Source organism: Leucopleurus acutus (genome assembly GCF_964270905.1).
Source record: "Leucopleurus acutus genome assembly, chromosome: 1".
Lineage (NCBI taxonomy): Eukaryota > Metazoa > Chordata > Mammalia > Artiodactyla > Delphinidae > Leucopleurus > Leucopleurus acutus.
The window spans coordinates 80,301,114-80,315,606 of record NC_139142.1 but is presented as its reverse complement, the minus strand read 5'-3'; the positions used below and the strand labels follow the sequence as shown (position 1 = coordinate 80,315,606).

Here is a 14,493-nt window from a genome sequence, read left to right as displayed (position 1 = left end):
TGGAAATTATTTTAAATGCTGAGAGAACTCGGGGAGGGATGGGGGTGCACGGCCCCAACGTGTACCACTCGGGCCCTCCCAGCTGAGGGTAGGTGGGGAAGGCTGCGGGATGCCGAGGGGAGGGGACAGTGTCGGTAAACAGCAACTGCGCCTGAAGCCGGAGGCCGCAAGCATCCCGAGGTGTAGCTAAACCGCCCAGAGGAACACAAAGGACAGGCGCACACGCACACTTCCAAGTTTTAACACTCGATTTATTTATTTTCGCCAGCTGGAGAAATGTGGTCTTTGAAAGGAAGCTCTCGGCGTGTACCATTCCTATTATTTTGGTCCCCTCACCCGGGCTTTACTAGAAGTGGAGCAAACAAGTTTATAAGGCAAGGGGGTGGAGATGTTAGACTGAGGAAAATATCACTTCGGGGGTGTGTGTAGGTGAGCCTTGGGCCTCCTCTGAAATGCCCATTAAAACGTGGAGTTAACGCAATTTTGGATTTCACGGAGTGTTCCTCTCTTGGGAGGTCAGGGCTGGGTCTCAGGGTTTGGTTGGGCGGCCTCTGTCGTGCGGGGAGTGGGTCTGGATCAACACCGGGCTCCGGACTGCCTGAGCCTATTGGCTGTTTTCATTACGTTCGAACCGAGGCTGTTTTTACTTGGCGGGCTAACTGGCCAGGGGCTTCTCCTACCAGATCTGAGGGAGTCCTGAGCTGAGGGAAAGGGCCAGGCCGTTTTTCCTTTCTGTTTCTGGCCCAGGCTCGGCTGGCTGAGGAAGGGTTGTAAAGTATGATGCGTGCCTGTGGTAGAAAGGAAGGAATCCGAACCCTCCAAACTTGTTGATTACAGTTCTTGCTCCTTCCCCTCTGCACCCCGTCTCCGTGTGTGTGTCTCTGCGTGGCGCTGCCCGTTAGGCACCCGTTGTTTCCTCTGTTAGCTCTGGTCTTTGAGAAGTGCGAGCTGGCGACCTGCACTCCCCGGGAACCCGGAGTGGCCGGCGGAGACGTCTGTTCCTCCGACTCCTTCAACGAGGACATCGCGGTCTTCGCCAAGCAGGTCCAACCTTCCTGACCCACTCACCCTCCTGCAGCCCCTCACTCCCCCTCCCCTTTCCTCAGAGCTTTACTTGAAAGAGAAGGAAGAGGCAGGGACACCCGATCTGTTCCTCCGGCCCCAGTCCTCGCTCCCCATCCTTGAGCCTGGAGGCAAATTGGAAGAAGAGATAAATATGGGTGTTTGTTTTTCCCCCCAGCCAGGAATACAGGGGCTCGACCCTCGAATTAAAGTTGACCTGCTCCTAATCTGGGGCTTGGCCTTTTCCCCCGCCTGCAGCTACTTGAACAAGAATTGGGGATAGGGGCTTTGAGGGCCCCGAGAGTGCCCGGGAGGGAAGGAAGCTGGGCGCCTTTTGGGGCTGTCGGCGCCGGCGCGGAGGTGAGGGAGGCTGCGAACCATAGCCCCGCGGATGGCAGGATAAGGGGGTACTTGGACCCAGAGAACGGCCCTGAGTTCTCGGCTACAGCTCAGAGGTTCCAGGTAGCCCTAAATGGGGCCAGAACTAGGAGGCCCTGATTCTTTTTCAACCGACCCCATTGACTGAAGGCACTAGTTTGTTTCATGTATTTTACCAAAGCCCCTCTCCTCGTCTCCGCCACTGCCCCTCCACCGTCCCCACTCACACACCACGGTTTAGTCGGTGACAGGGTTTCTCTTCTTTTAAATGGAGTGGTAATTCATGCTGACTTTTCCCTGCTTCCTATAGGTTCGCGCCGAAAAGCCACTTTTTTCCTCAAATCCAGAGCTGGACAATTTGGTAAGGCTCACTGTTTCTTGCCTTTCCCCAGCCTGGGCCCCTTTCCTTGCCCAGAAGCACACACTTTTCCCCGGAGCTCCGGGGAGTTCGAGCAGAGCCCTCTTTTGAAGCTCCAGAGCTACGGGGAGGAAGGGAAGAGCTTAGAGCCCCTGCCGGGGAGCTGGGAGTGAGGGGCGGGTTGGACGTCAGGGCGAGCAGAGCCCAGGGAGGCAGCGAGCGGGGACGCGGCGCCGAGAGCGAGAGCGAGAGCAGGGGATGCGCCCCAGGTCTCGGCCCCGGGAGTGAGGCGGCGAGAAGTGAGTGATTTCCTCTGTTTGCCGGGGCAGGCGGCCGAGCCCCGGGCAGCTAACCCGAAGGAAGTCACCGCCGGCGCGGCGGAGGGCGGGCCGCGGAGGTGGGCGTGGGGGTGAGGGGCAGGCCCGCGCAGGCCACTTTTAGGTGCGATTCTTTTGCTAATTTGCACGATTTCAATATTAAAAGTACTTAAATCCGCTTTCAAAGGCCCTGCCTCACCATTCTTCTAGAGTATTTCCTTCTTCAGTAAGGACGGATTTCGCAGGGTGTGCTGTTCTAAAAAGCTTTCTCCAAAGAAGCGACTTTTTTCTTCCTTCCTTCCTTCCTTCCTTTCTTTCTTCTTCTTCTTCTTCTTTTTTTTTTTTCATTTTGGCCTGAGGTCGAGAGAGGCGACGTTAAAGAGGACTGAGGCGGAGAAATAAGGCCTATCCCTAGGAAAGCAGTGCTTGTAAATAGCTCAGTAAACGTGAGGGGTAAAGATATTGAATGCCTCGGCATAGGTTGAGTCAGATTCCTACCCCGTAGCCAATGAGGCAGAGATGATCAGTAATCACTTGGTTTTTCTGACGATTTCTTGATGTGTGGGCTTTGCCTGGCCACTTGCCTGGGTCTTCTCCCAGCCCCATTCCCTCACCATCCCCCACTAGAAACCTCCGAGTCACAGGCGTCACAGAGCCTTAACTCCGCACTCTGAACTTTTCTTCCAGATGATACAAGCAATACAAGTGCTAAGGTTTCATCTTTTGGAGTTAGAAAAGGTAAGCAGGAAATGACACTCCCCACTTTGACTTGGTCACTTCCCTCTCCTGGTTGAGTTGGGATGTTTTTAAGAAACCTCCAGGCTGAGGATTGAGAACCTGGAGAGATTCTGAGCAACTTGTTACCATGTACTTCCTTCACATTGCTTCTCGACCCAGGGCCTCAGAGGATGGGTGAATTAGGACAGCCCTGTCTTTTAAAGTAGCCGCCACCCCCCTTTTCCCCAGGCGTTCAGGATTATTTTGAAATGCAGCAAACCATTTGTGTTACTGGACATTCAGCCTGCTTGCGTCTCTATTAGGCTCAGAGCGTGCATTAGGTGCTGGCAGAGGGAATCATCCTCGCTGGGTTGTCTTTACATTGCTCTGCAGCTCAATCACTTTCCCCTGGAAACATACAAAATTCCTAGCTTATTGAATCGCAAATGCTAATGTTGTTCCCAGTTCCAGCGTTCTAATGTTTTGATGTTATCATCAAATCGGATTTTCCCAGTCTGAACCCAGTTATTTCCAGTCCTGTTTCTGCTCCCTTCATTGTAACTTGTTGCTCAGGGAAGTCTCTGGAGAATAATATCTGCTGCAACAATTGCTCTATTGTTTCCTCGCCTTCAACTATTACACCCATTAATTAGAGTTAGTTTGGAAGACATAGCACTGTTGCTCTTTCCAAAGGTAACCTTGCAACCTGATATTTTTTCCCTTTAAAAATGAAACAAAACCATGACAACAACAACAACAATACAAGCTGAACCCTCCACCTTAACCCTCCTTCTAGGTCCACGAACTGTGTGATAACTTCTGCCACCGGTACATTAGCTGTTTGAAGGGGAAAATGCCCATAGACCTCGTCATTGATGAAAGAGATGGCAGCTCCAAGTCAGATCACGAAGAACTTTCAGGCTCCTCCACAAATCTCGCTGACCATGTAAGTCTGTGAGCCTTTGGCATTCTTTTAAGACCACTGGGCAAAGCAATTTTGAAAAATTTGTTGTAACCTCTAGCTCCACTGACTGAGTTTTCTTTTTAAATAATCTGGTCTCTCTGGGGGTCTTTTCCTCCCTTTCTCACTACTTCTGCCATACCTTTCATCTCCATTTCCCCTTTCTTGGACCCCCTCCTTATTTATGTTGAGAACCTAAAAAACCAGGGAGTCGATAGAGTGATTTGTGCTCTTAATGTGTAAAGTTTCCTGGATTTGGTGACTTGAGTGTCAGCAAATCGTCTGTTTGATATGGTGACCACTGCCTTTTCTGCTTTCTCAACTCTGTAATCATTGCAGCAGGGAGAAAGAGGCAAGAAAGCTAGCTGGACAGGATGGGGGAGAGAGAGGACTGAAGGAAAAGAGAATTGGGGAGCGAGGGCTGATTTCTCAGTCTCTTGCAGAGATGACAATTCTGAGAATTACTGGCAATCTTGCATTGCATTCGAAATAAAAGGAGTGAACACGTTATAGTTTTCTGAGCTTTTGCCGTATAGAAACTTACTGTCAGTATGTGGACTTATTGCCAAGTGCGTGAGGCATCTTCATAATAAAAGGCAGTAACCTTGATAAAACAAATATTAACAATGTATTATAGAAAGCCGAAGGGAATTCTGATTGAGTAACCATAGGTTAGTGGTTGAATTTTAACACAAACAGTTGGTGAATGAGGACGGAGAGTAGAGTAAGGAGGGACTGTGTGTGGCAGGCCAGGAACGGAGATTTCTTTCTATTCTCTCTGTTTTTAATCCTATTTTGGAACCGATCTAGTGAGTCTGATGCAAAAAAAAAAAAAAAAAGCATATGTAGTGAGACTGAAAATTTGAAAAAGAAGCAAAGAGAAGAAAGATTGCAGCTGGTAGGAAAGGCAGGAGTGGCGAGGTTAAAGAGTGGGTGTGAACAGCAGTTTATTTATAGGAACCCAAGCCTGGGGGTGGGGGAGGCGGTGTCTATAGATTATAGTCGATTGAACTCACAACCTAAATGATATAGGCTATAGTCTCCTAACTTGGTGCCTGAAATATTAATTTAACACTCCGTGGAGTTAAATGGGCATCGAGGCTTGAAGGCAGTTTGTATCACCACCATCACCCCCCAGTCCTGGGTGTTAAGAGGAAAGAGTTGAGATGCCTTGAGAATAAGTTTCTCCCCCGCCTTCTCCAAAGGCTTTGAAAATGTACAGTCACAGATTTTAATTATTAGCCTTTGTGCTATATGGAAAACCATACAGCCTAAGGACAAAAGTTAGAAAGAAAGAAAGGAAGGAGAAAAGAAAGAAAGAAAGAAGAAAAGAAAACCTCAGTCCTGAAGTCCAGTTCTGAGACAGAATAAATACTGTGACGTTGAAAGCTCCCATGCCTACCTTTCCTCTTGTCTTTTCCCGTCATGACGCAGGAAACGTTGGGGAGCTCTTTTGTATATTGAGTGTGTTCTCTGAAATCAAATGGGTGCGACAAGCAGCTATGGAAAGTTTATTTGCTGATATGTGGCTATATGATGTGTGGTTGTGGTCTGCAAGGCATGACACTCTGTTCAAAGTATTTGTTGTTGTTGTCATTTACTTGTTTATTTTCATTGCTTCCTGTTTCTGTATTCATATGCATTTTGCACTGTTGGGGGGAATGGGAAGAAATCTAGTTACATGGTTTTGTAGGATGAGAAGTTCACAGTTGTCTGCAGCCAAAAGCTTTTCTTGTGCCATTTCTAGGGGTCTTGACTACTTGGTTTTCTAAAACAGTTTCTTGGCAATTGTTTTCTCAAGTGGATGTATGAACTAGAGCATGCTGATGTTTACATAGAAGAGATAAGGTAAACTAGGCTGTCTATAGTATTGGCTGATAGACAATGCCAATTTATGGAACTATTGTAATATTAAATTACACTCAAGAAAGAAGTTGTACCTAGGAAGAGAGTGCTTTAATAATATAACAATCATCATCTTTGAATAAAAGAATCAACTGGAACATTTGTTGCTTCTCTTTGAAGCCCCCAATCAACTATATATGACAACTGATTTATTCTGAACCCATGAGGTCTTGCCACCTCATTGGGCATCATAATTTAAAACCTTTTATTTCCTAGAGCCTGAACTATAACATTTTTACTTTAGCCCCCTGCTATTTGTTTTGAAAGGAAGCAATAATTTGTTCCACCAGCAAACCGAGTGGGAAAGGGCGAAGTTTGCCATGGACTTGAATTTTTTGCAGGAGGTGAGAGGAAATCTTGAAGAGTTTTTACATTTTTGATATTTCTGTACCATAGGTATATGGAATGTATTCATTCCCAAGCCTTGCCCCTACAAAGTGAATCCTCTTATGTTTCAGCCTCTCCTGCAAGCTTGCCCTCCTCCTTCAACCCCCCAGCCACAAAAAACGTGAAAATACCTCAGACCCACTACCTGAAAAGTGGTAGAGTGGGACATTTTCAGCATGTAAATGTATATCCAATTTGAATCTCCAGGTTTACTTTTTCATTTGCTTTGATATGCATATTTAATACATGGCCCCAGGCTGGATCTCATTTGGTGCACGCTAGTGCAGGGGTGATGATGAGCCACTTCAGAAGGACCAAGACAGCGTGTTGTTTTCTCTGTTTTATCTGTTGGCCCACTATTCTGATCTACTGGCTTCCTCGTGGTTTTATTTGCACATGAAATGCTGAGAGCATTTCAATTTATTGGCTATGAATAATGACAGCTAAAAAAGAAGTGTAGTTTAATTTGTTGTGTGCCAAGGTTTCTCTTCTGGAGGTGACAGTTTCTGACAGCTGTTTGACACCCCCAAAACACATACACCTCTATCCTTATTAAGTGATATCAAGCTACTTTGTGTGAGTGTGTGTGTGTGTGTGTGTGTGTGTGTGTTTAAGGAAGGAGCGGGCAGGGAGAGAGAGAGTGAAAGAGAGAAAAGAAAGAACAAGTGTGTGATTCTGCGTAGTGGAAAGCAGAGAGAGAAGCGTCAGGAGCAAACTATTAGGTACCAAAAGAGCTTTTGATTTTTTTATTAAAATTTTTAAAAATAGAAATATGTAAAAGTAATTGATATAAATATCTTGAAAGCAAGTATTTTTGGCTGACTTTTAAGAATGAGTTTTACATACTATTGCTTATTAAATGAGGCTGTTGTCTTGCTGATTTCACATTCCATAATTTTATATAAATAATCTGATGTAACATAGATGCATTAAAAGAAGACAGCGCTAATGTCTTACCTTCCATACGTTAAATTCAGTGAAGATATTGAATTTGTTCATTTCTTATTGACACCTACATGATGGGCATACTGATAAAAGGACGTTTGGAATTAAATAGAAAATAAAATTTGCAACATTGGCTACTATTTTGTCATGTTTAGTAGATTCATAGTGAATGCTTGCTAATATTTTTAATATTATAAAGTCTTTTATCTTATACCCTTACTATAACATAAGAGTAATTTTTATAGGTAGGAAACAGCTATTACAGTATTCTTTGGGATATTAGGGAGAAAAAATATGATGGTGAAAGGAAGTAGAACTCTATTTTCCAGCTGCAGTTCATGTTAAGTTTCCCAGACGTTCAAATTTATTATGTTTAAAATAAACATGTCAAGTAACCAATTCTTGAAAAAAAGTTTCAACTTGAAAACTGTTGTGGCGTGATCATGCTTTTCCTAGTCTGTACTATTTCTGAATAATAGGTGATATCCACATTTTCTACTTTACGTAATTTTAGATCGGGTCTTTAGCTCTAGTGCAGACAAATGATGTATTTTATTTGTCTGCACTGTAATATCTTTATACATATAAAGATATTACATATCTTTAGATCATGTTTAGATAAATGAACTATATTTGTTTTTCAAATACGTTCTCTGACCTAAGCTCCATTCACCTGAAGTGCATACAGTAATATTGTTATTCCTAATTAATGTGCATAAGGAACTACATTTTATTTATTTATTTATTTTGGATGAATTAAGTATAGGGAAGAAAATACAATTGTATCTACTAACAGTTAATGGCAGGTGCCTGAAAATTGAGTGGCTCTGATAACCTGACTAATAAAAGAAAAATTATTTTAATTTCTACATTGAAAGCTGTATTTTAAATGAAAATATTCTCTTGTTTTCTTTTGCATCTCTGAATATGTCAAATTTATTTGTCTGTGCAGTTTTAAAAAATGGGTTAAGTCAAAGGGAAGAATCCCTAGAACCTTGCTTCTGACAAAATTCAGGCAAGTGTCTGAAAAATCAGCCGGGAGTGGGCAGTGAGGAGACAGATAGGTTTAAGTGATTGGTCTATAGAATACCAAGGGGTAATATTGGGATTTGACTAACATTAATAATATGAATGATTTATTTTATCAGATAGTTTCTTACGTTCTAGTGTAAGATCAGACCTCACGGTGTGTTATCCAAGGTCTCGGGGGACCTGTTCCGGGAAAGTTCTACCTCTGAGTTCTGTCTACCAACTCAAGGAGACCTGGCTGGGGGCATGGGCTTTCTGTCGCTGTTGTGTAGTTTCTGGTGGTTGATGGCTTTTCTGTCAATTTCCCATCAAGAATAATTGTGTTATTGAAATCATGTAGGTTGTGCAGTTGGAGTCTGCTTTCAGAGAAACTGTGATGAGATGAAATTAAACAAAGGTGCAGTTGACAACCACAGACATTCACTATCAGATTAAAACTTTGATATATTAAAAATTCATTTTCCCATTGTTTTTCAGGCTAAACGTCCTATACAGTATCCCAACACAATTCAAAATTATAGGAGACATTTTATAACATGATAACACACCAACACTAAATTTCTGTCTTCTCTAAAAGTTGCTCCATTAGATGGAGGAGGAATCATTTGCAAAGAGTACCTGCCACTTCCGTGAGAGTTGCCCACATATTAATTCCCAAAGCCTAATAGAGGGTGGAAGCGGGGAGATGAGGGAAAGACCCTGGCTCTATTTACATTTTTAAAGAGTGAGTCCGTGTTCTGAAAGCACACACAGTTCTGAGTTCTTATGTCAACTTTAGAATAACAAAGTTGAAATTCCACCATTTTTTTCAAACTGTACAACTAACGTTTTTAACTTTTATAGGCTTGACTACCTCATGATAGGAGTCTTCCTCTTCTTTTTAAAAATAATTTTTGCACAATGTTAATTAGGAGTAAAACATCTTAAAGTCATAGGAAACCTGTAAGTTACATGAATTATGTGTACTGATACAAGCATATCATGCCTTTATTGTGTGACTATCTCGAGTCAAACTAGTTTTGCATGCTCCGTTTGCTGATTAAAGTATGTTTATATATGTTTATTCTTACTTTCTACCTACTAGTACATATTCTGAATTACTTTACAGTATTTTCCAAGTTCGTAGGTTTTTTCTGGCTTGGTGTTATGTATCGTGTTTTAGTTGTGTAGGTTCCAGAAAATCAAATGCTTTAAGTATTTTTTAATAATAGAAATAAGAAGTGGAAGTGACCTCAGGGATTATTTTGTCTGACTTCTTAATTTTAAAGAGAGAAAGGAAACAAGTCCCAGGGAAATGAAGTTCATCACCTGAGGTCACATGACAGTTGGAGGTGGCACCCTTGAGTCTTAATTCCAATTTAAGGCTCTTTCTCCTATACCACATCCATTGCATCACCTTTTCATTTGGGGTCTAAGACGAGTTTCAGATTATTTTAGGTAAACTTGTGTGTACTATAGCTTCTTTTTTTTACTCCTAGAAGCTTAATACATTTTACTTTCCCATTCGGTTTTGTATTTATTTAGAAATGCTTACACATTTTACTCCACTGTCTTTTTGTAGTGGAAGAACCATGAGCTGTGTGGAATCATTTCAACGGTCCCGCCAATTCAATGGGACTTGTTAAGTATTGTCCTATAGGCAGCCCCCCCCCCCCGCCCCGAGAAATACCATAATGGTGTAAAACGTTATAATTTCCACCATATCTGCAACCTCAACAAAAGAGGCACGGGGAGGATTTGCTTTCTATGCCCAGAGACACCTATCCTCTCTATGCTCTTTTCTAGATTTAGCAAAATTCAATGATGGTGCTAAATCAATTTTTTTTTAACTTTCAAGGGAGAAAACACTGGCAGAATTGTGTTTTCTAGGGAAAGCTGTGTGTAAATGAGAAACAGAGGAGAGCAGCAGAGTGATCTCCTGTGGCCCCGCTACTACAAGCTCTCCCCATCTTGTCTCCTGCTTTTATATTAATTACAACTTGCATCATCAGCTGTGAGTCTGTAACCCAGCAAATAGAAAATACTGCCCCTGGAGACCTAGCTTCTTGTATCTATTTTCCATCTTCTTCTATTGTGCTCCACTCAGTATTCACTGCTTTCCTCCTGCTAACACCGCTCTTTAACGCAATTACATAAGAGCAAGGACAGTACCATATTTGACTCCTAATTATTAAAGCCTCTGGGAATAGAAGCATGTTTCCTTCTTGCCCTCTGATGTCTTCATGATACTTTTGGCTGAAGAACAGGACATATATTGTGGAATGCATCTACCTGACTACTCACCCACACACGTGCCCACAGAAAGCATTTCTCTTTATTTTTCTACGTACGTCATGTGTTTTACATGCTTTCATATGCCACTTTGGTTTCAAGATTCACTAAACTTCTGCATATAATTTGGCAGAAAGCCAGGCAGTTATTCTTGAAAGATGTAAACTTGGAAACTATCTAGGGAGGGAGAAGAAGAAAGGAGTTGCGATACAAACAAATATTTCAGTCTGAGAACAAACCAGTGTTATGGGTAAAGGACTATATTGTATCTATCCATGTTGCTTCTAAAGTTTTTTTATGGAGGAGGTAGCAGTTTTCTATTGGCCAGATTATCAATATGTGTCTTTGATCAAGTCACCAGGGTGTAACTGAATACAGAAAACTTTGGGGTAATTCTTCAACTTGAAACCTCAGAGGCATTCAGCTGTTTTTCCTACTTTCAAGTTAGATGAATATCCTGGTACTAGCTTGTGTCAGTCTCTCAACCTAGATCATAAACCTTGAGACACTCTATGGAAATAAACATCTTGTGACACTTTTGTAGGACAGCATCTTTGAGGATATGAGGGAGATAAGGCGGAAGAGACGGGGGCATGGTGGGTTAGATAGTGAACTTGAGCAAATTTCAGGACTGGGCTGAAAACCCAAGACCCAACTCGTTTGGAGGAACCGGCTGCTCTAAAAGTAATGTTTGCTTACGTGGCCTATTTTTCACCCCTTTGGTTTAGAGACCACCTCCTCCAGAAAACCAGGGAAGGAAATCAACTGAATTATAAACTAGTGAGGCCTGACTTCAAAACTCAGTACAGGTTTGACTGATGGGGACAGACCAGTGCTTTCCATTGCAGGAAGTCCTTCTGAGTGATCCCTTAAAATCATTCTAGCACCCAAACAGAAAAACTCGCTGGACCTTCATTTGAACGATTATATAATAGCTATTAGATGACATTTGCCTTAAAACATAGTTGAGGTGTTAGTGGTTAATTAGTGTAATTTTCATGAGGGGTAAGGAGCTTTTATAGCAGCCAGCTTAATAAAAAGCCTGCAGTGCATAAAATTTACATCACTTGCTGTGTGCACTGAAAAGTTTAGCTTAGGTGACTGTGTTGCCTTTTCTAAAAGAAGGTTCTAGCCAGTGTTGTTGCGGGACTAAACTCACACCATGCTATTCTTTGTTTGTTTGTTTCTTCCTTCCTTCCTTCCTTCCTTTCTTTCCTTCCTTCTTTCTTTCTTTCTTTCCTTCTTTCTTTCTTTCTTTTCTTCTAGCTCTTTATCTGATTACCATCGGCAAACAGCTGACGCGAAGAGGTTGCAAATCTTGAAGAGTCCCCGTATTCTGCTTGCTTTTAGCTTGAAACTATTGGAGGGGTTTCTAATTTAGATAAAAAGAGACATCACAGGCACAACTTTGTCTTCGTACAGGCAGCAGAGAATCTTGGTTTTCATTTTATTCTGCTCGACTTTGTTCCCTAACCTACTTTCGAAAACGTATCTTTACTTTAGAGATCTATACCTGTGCCATATTCACAGTCACAAAATTTCTGCTTAAGGTTTTCCCTCTGAATCAATGGCTTGCATGATAGCAGTGTCAGCAGCATTATTTGATAGAGGTGTCATTAATCTCTAGAGCTTTGGGTCATTTCACCATCTATCAAAAATGCTAAATATTAATTTACAGTGGTTTGAAGCAGGTCTGTAGAGGCAAACATGTTTTTTGTTGTTCTTCTTCCAAATGAGACTCGCTCCCTATTTTGTCTCACCTTGGTTTCTTGATTTCATTTTGGGGAAGTTTTATGCTCTATTTGTACATTATAGGGTTGAGGTTGAGAAAAATGATAGACTGATTTTTTTCTGGATAAACTATATATAATGACAACACGGCAAGGTTGTTTTCAGATGGTCAAGATGTTAACATGTTGCCTACAGGCATGTGAGTCTGAGTCCTTAGTCACCAATTCTTGTAAGAAGAAATAGGTACTTTGAGAGATTGATGGGGCTTTTTAGATTATTTTACCCCCAAAGTATTGCCTCGCACCCCAGAACAAATTTGCTTGCTAGTAGCTCTGTGTGCTTAGTTAAAGTCATTGCATACAGGTGACAAGTGTACAGCTCTGTCCTTAAGGCTGGTCTGTTTCATGTGCTGTTCCTACTCTCCATTTCTGCCAGAGGAAATTCCATCTCTTGCCTGCCTTCATGTGGTGCTGATAAAGTCCTTCCTGTACATTAGAATTCCTGTTTTCCTTTAAGCAACAGCAGGGTATTGGGAATGATCAGGAAAGGGGAGGAGGAACAGGAGAAGAATACACTCAGCAAAGTAGCGTGAGCTATAACTCCCGGCTTACCTTATGTGTCCCTTAAAACAAGCAGTTCTTCCAGGAAAAAGCACTGCTCTGTGACTTTAAGCCTTCCATGCAGCTCAAAAGGAAGTCCTTTCCATCTTATTAGATGGGTTACAGTTCATAGTTGTTTCATTTTCTGATTGTTGTTTGTGCAAATTAAAGCAGAAGGTATTGATTCAGTGATTAATATTATTGTCTCTGTTGGTTGTATAATAAGTTGACGATAATTTTGAGAGTCAGTAGGGCAGTGTATTTGATGTGAAGGGCTGTCCCATACATTCTACAGTCTGTGAATTTTTTAAGGGAGTCATAGAGTTTTGTAGATGTTAATGTTCTGAAGTATTTGGTATCCAAGAGCACTGGGACCTATTTCTTGGAAGAGTGTGCCCTAATTAAGATAGCAGGCTTTTAGATTTTTAAGGAGGTTTTCTTTTCCTAACTTTAAAAATTCACTTTATTGAGGTATAATTTGTATAATAAAATGCATCTGATGTATAAGCATCTATTTCAGTTGGTTTTAGCAAATGTGTACACTGATGTAACCATCACTTCATCATGATTTTAGAGCATCTTTTCTTTCTTTTGGTACCTATTGCTGAAAAGACAACATACTGTGACATGGCATCTATATGTGCCTAATTCCCCAAATACTAATATGTACGTATTTTTTGTCTCTCTCTGCACCTTTCCTCTTGATTCCTCATTTATGGCTGAAATGGTAACTGTGGGAAAATTCCTTGGCCTCCTGACATCAGAATCCTGCATCTTGGCGAGACCATGATGATGCAACTTCCACCCACTCAGCAGGCACCCCAGGGCCCTCGAGTGGGGGCCATGCATCCCAGAGTGGAGACAACAGCAGTGAACAAGGTAAAAGGTCAAGCATTCTCCCTGTGCAAAGTGGGCATGACTAAAATAACTTCAGTATTTTATGATATTGGTACATCTGCCTCCCTGTAAACAGGAGAGTAGCAGGTTAGGGAGTGTCATCAGCTGCTATTTAGGGAGACAGTATTTCCTTGCCTTAACTTACATTACTTACAAAAAAAAAAGGCCAAAGTGAGATGTCTAATCTTTAAGCAGGCATTACAATAACAATCGATTAGTTCTGCCAATTCTTTTACAAATTTGGTTATCTGCACTTTACTCCTGTGTGTAAGTAAATAGAACGACAGACCTACTTTGCTGCTATGATGCAGTAGTTGGAATTATACTATAAATGGGATATTTTATTCGTAACATCAACTATAAGGGTTTTCTATAATCAGGCAATGTTGCCTCTAAAGCACACATGATGCAAAAATCTGTTCTTTTTAGCTCCAAAGTACTGTGTGGATTTTATATGGAATCGTGTTTTGGGAAGGTGGATTTTGAAATTCTTAGATTATTTGTCCCCATTTCCATTCAGCTGACGTGGTGACTTTTGTCAACAAATCCTAAAAATTAGAATAATCAGAAGGCAAGGGGGACGTCAACTACAGGTGACGAGGAAGCCTAGAGTAATTTAGAATAAATTTCACCATTTGAGACTCACCTATCACACAGAGAGCAATTATATATTGGTAGGGATGACTCTTCTGTGGCTAAAATAATAATTTAAAAGAAGATGCATTATTGAATGTGGGCCAGGAAAGTGTATAGATTTTACTTTTTAATATTTTACATTAGATGGTGTCTGATCTCCTAGGTCTATTTCATCTCTATTATGACTGTGTTTATGGCCACAATATTTAAGCATTAGACAGTCTTCCAAGTGGAGGACAGTTTTAACAGCTTGAGCTGTAGTCATATATGCCATTTAGAAAAGGGTGGTTGATGTAGGGC

The 14,493-nt window shown here is 41.8% G+C and overlaps 1 protein-coding gene across 1 annotated transcript in view; it reads left to right on the top strand.

Annotated features, from left to right (window-relative positions):
• MEIS2 (Meis homeobox 2) overlaps window positions 1-14,493 on the top strand; it is a 199,659-nt gene that overhangs the window by 2,956 nt on the left and 182,210 nt on the right. The window contains exons 3-7 of the mRNA XM_082845671.1: window positions 903-1,044; window positions 1,751-1,801; window positions 2,803-2,853; window positions 3,629-3,778; window positions 13,425-13,539. Coding sequence (XP_082701797.1) covers window positions 903-1,044; window positions 1,751-1,801; window positions 2,803-2,853; window positions 3,629-3,778; window positions 13,425-13,539 — 509 coding nt within the window. The remainder of the gene's footprint in view (window positions 1-902; window positions 1,045-1,750; window positions 1,802-2,802; window positions 2,854-3,628; window positions 3,779-13,424; window positions 13,540-14,493) is intronic.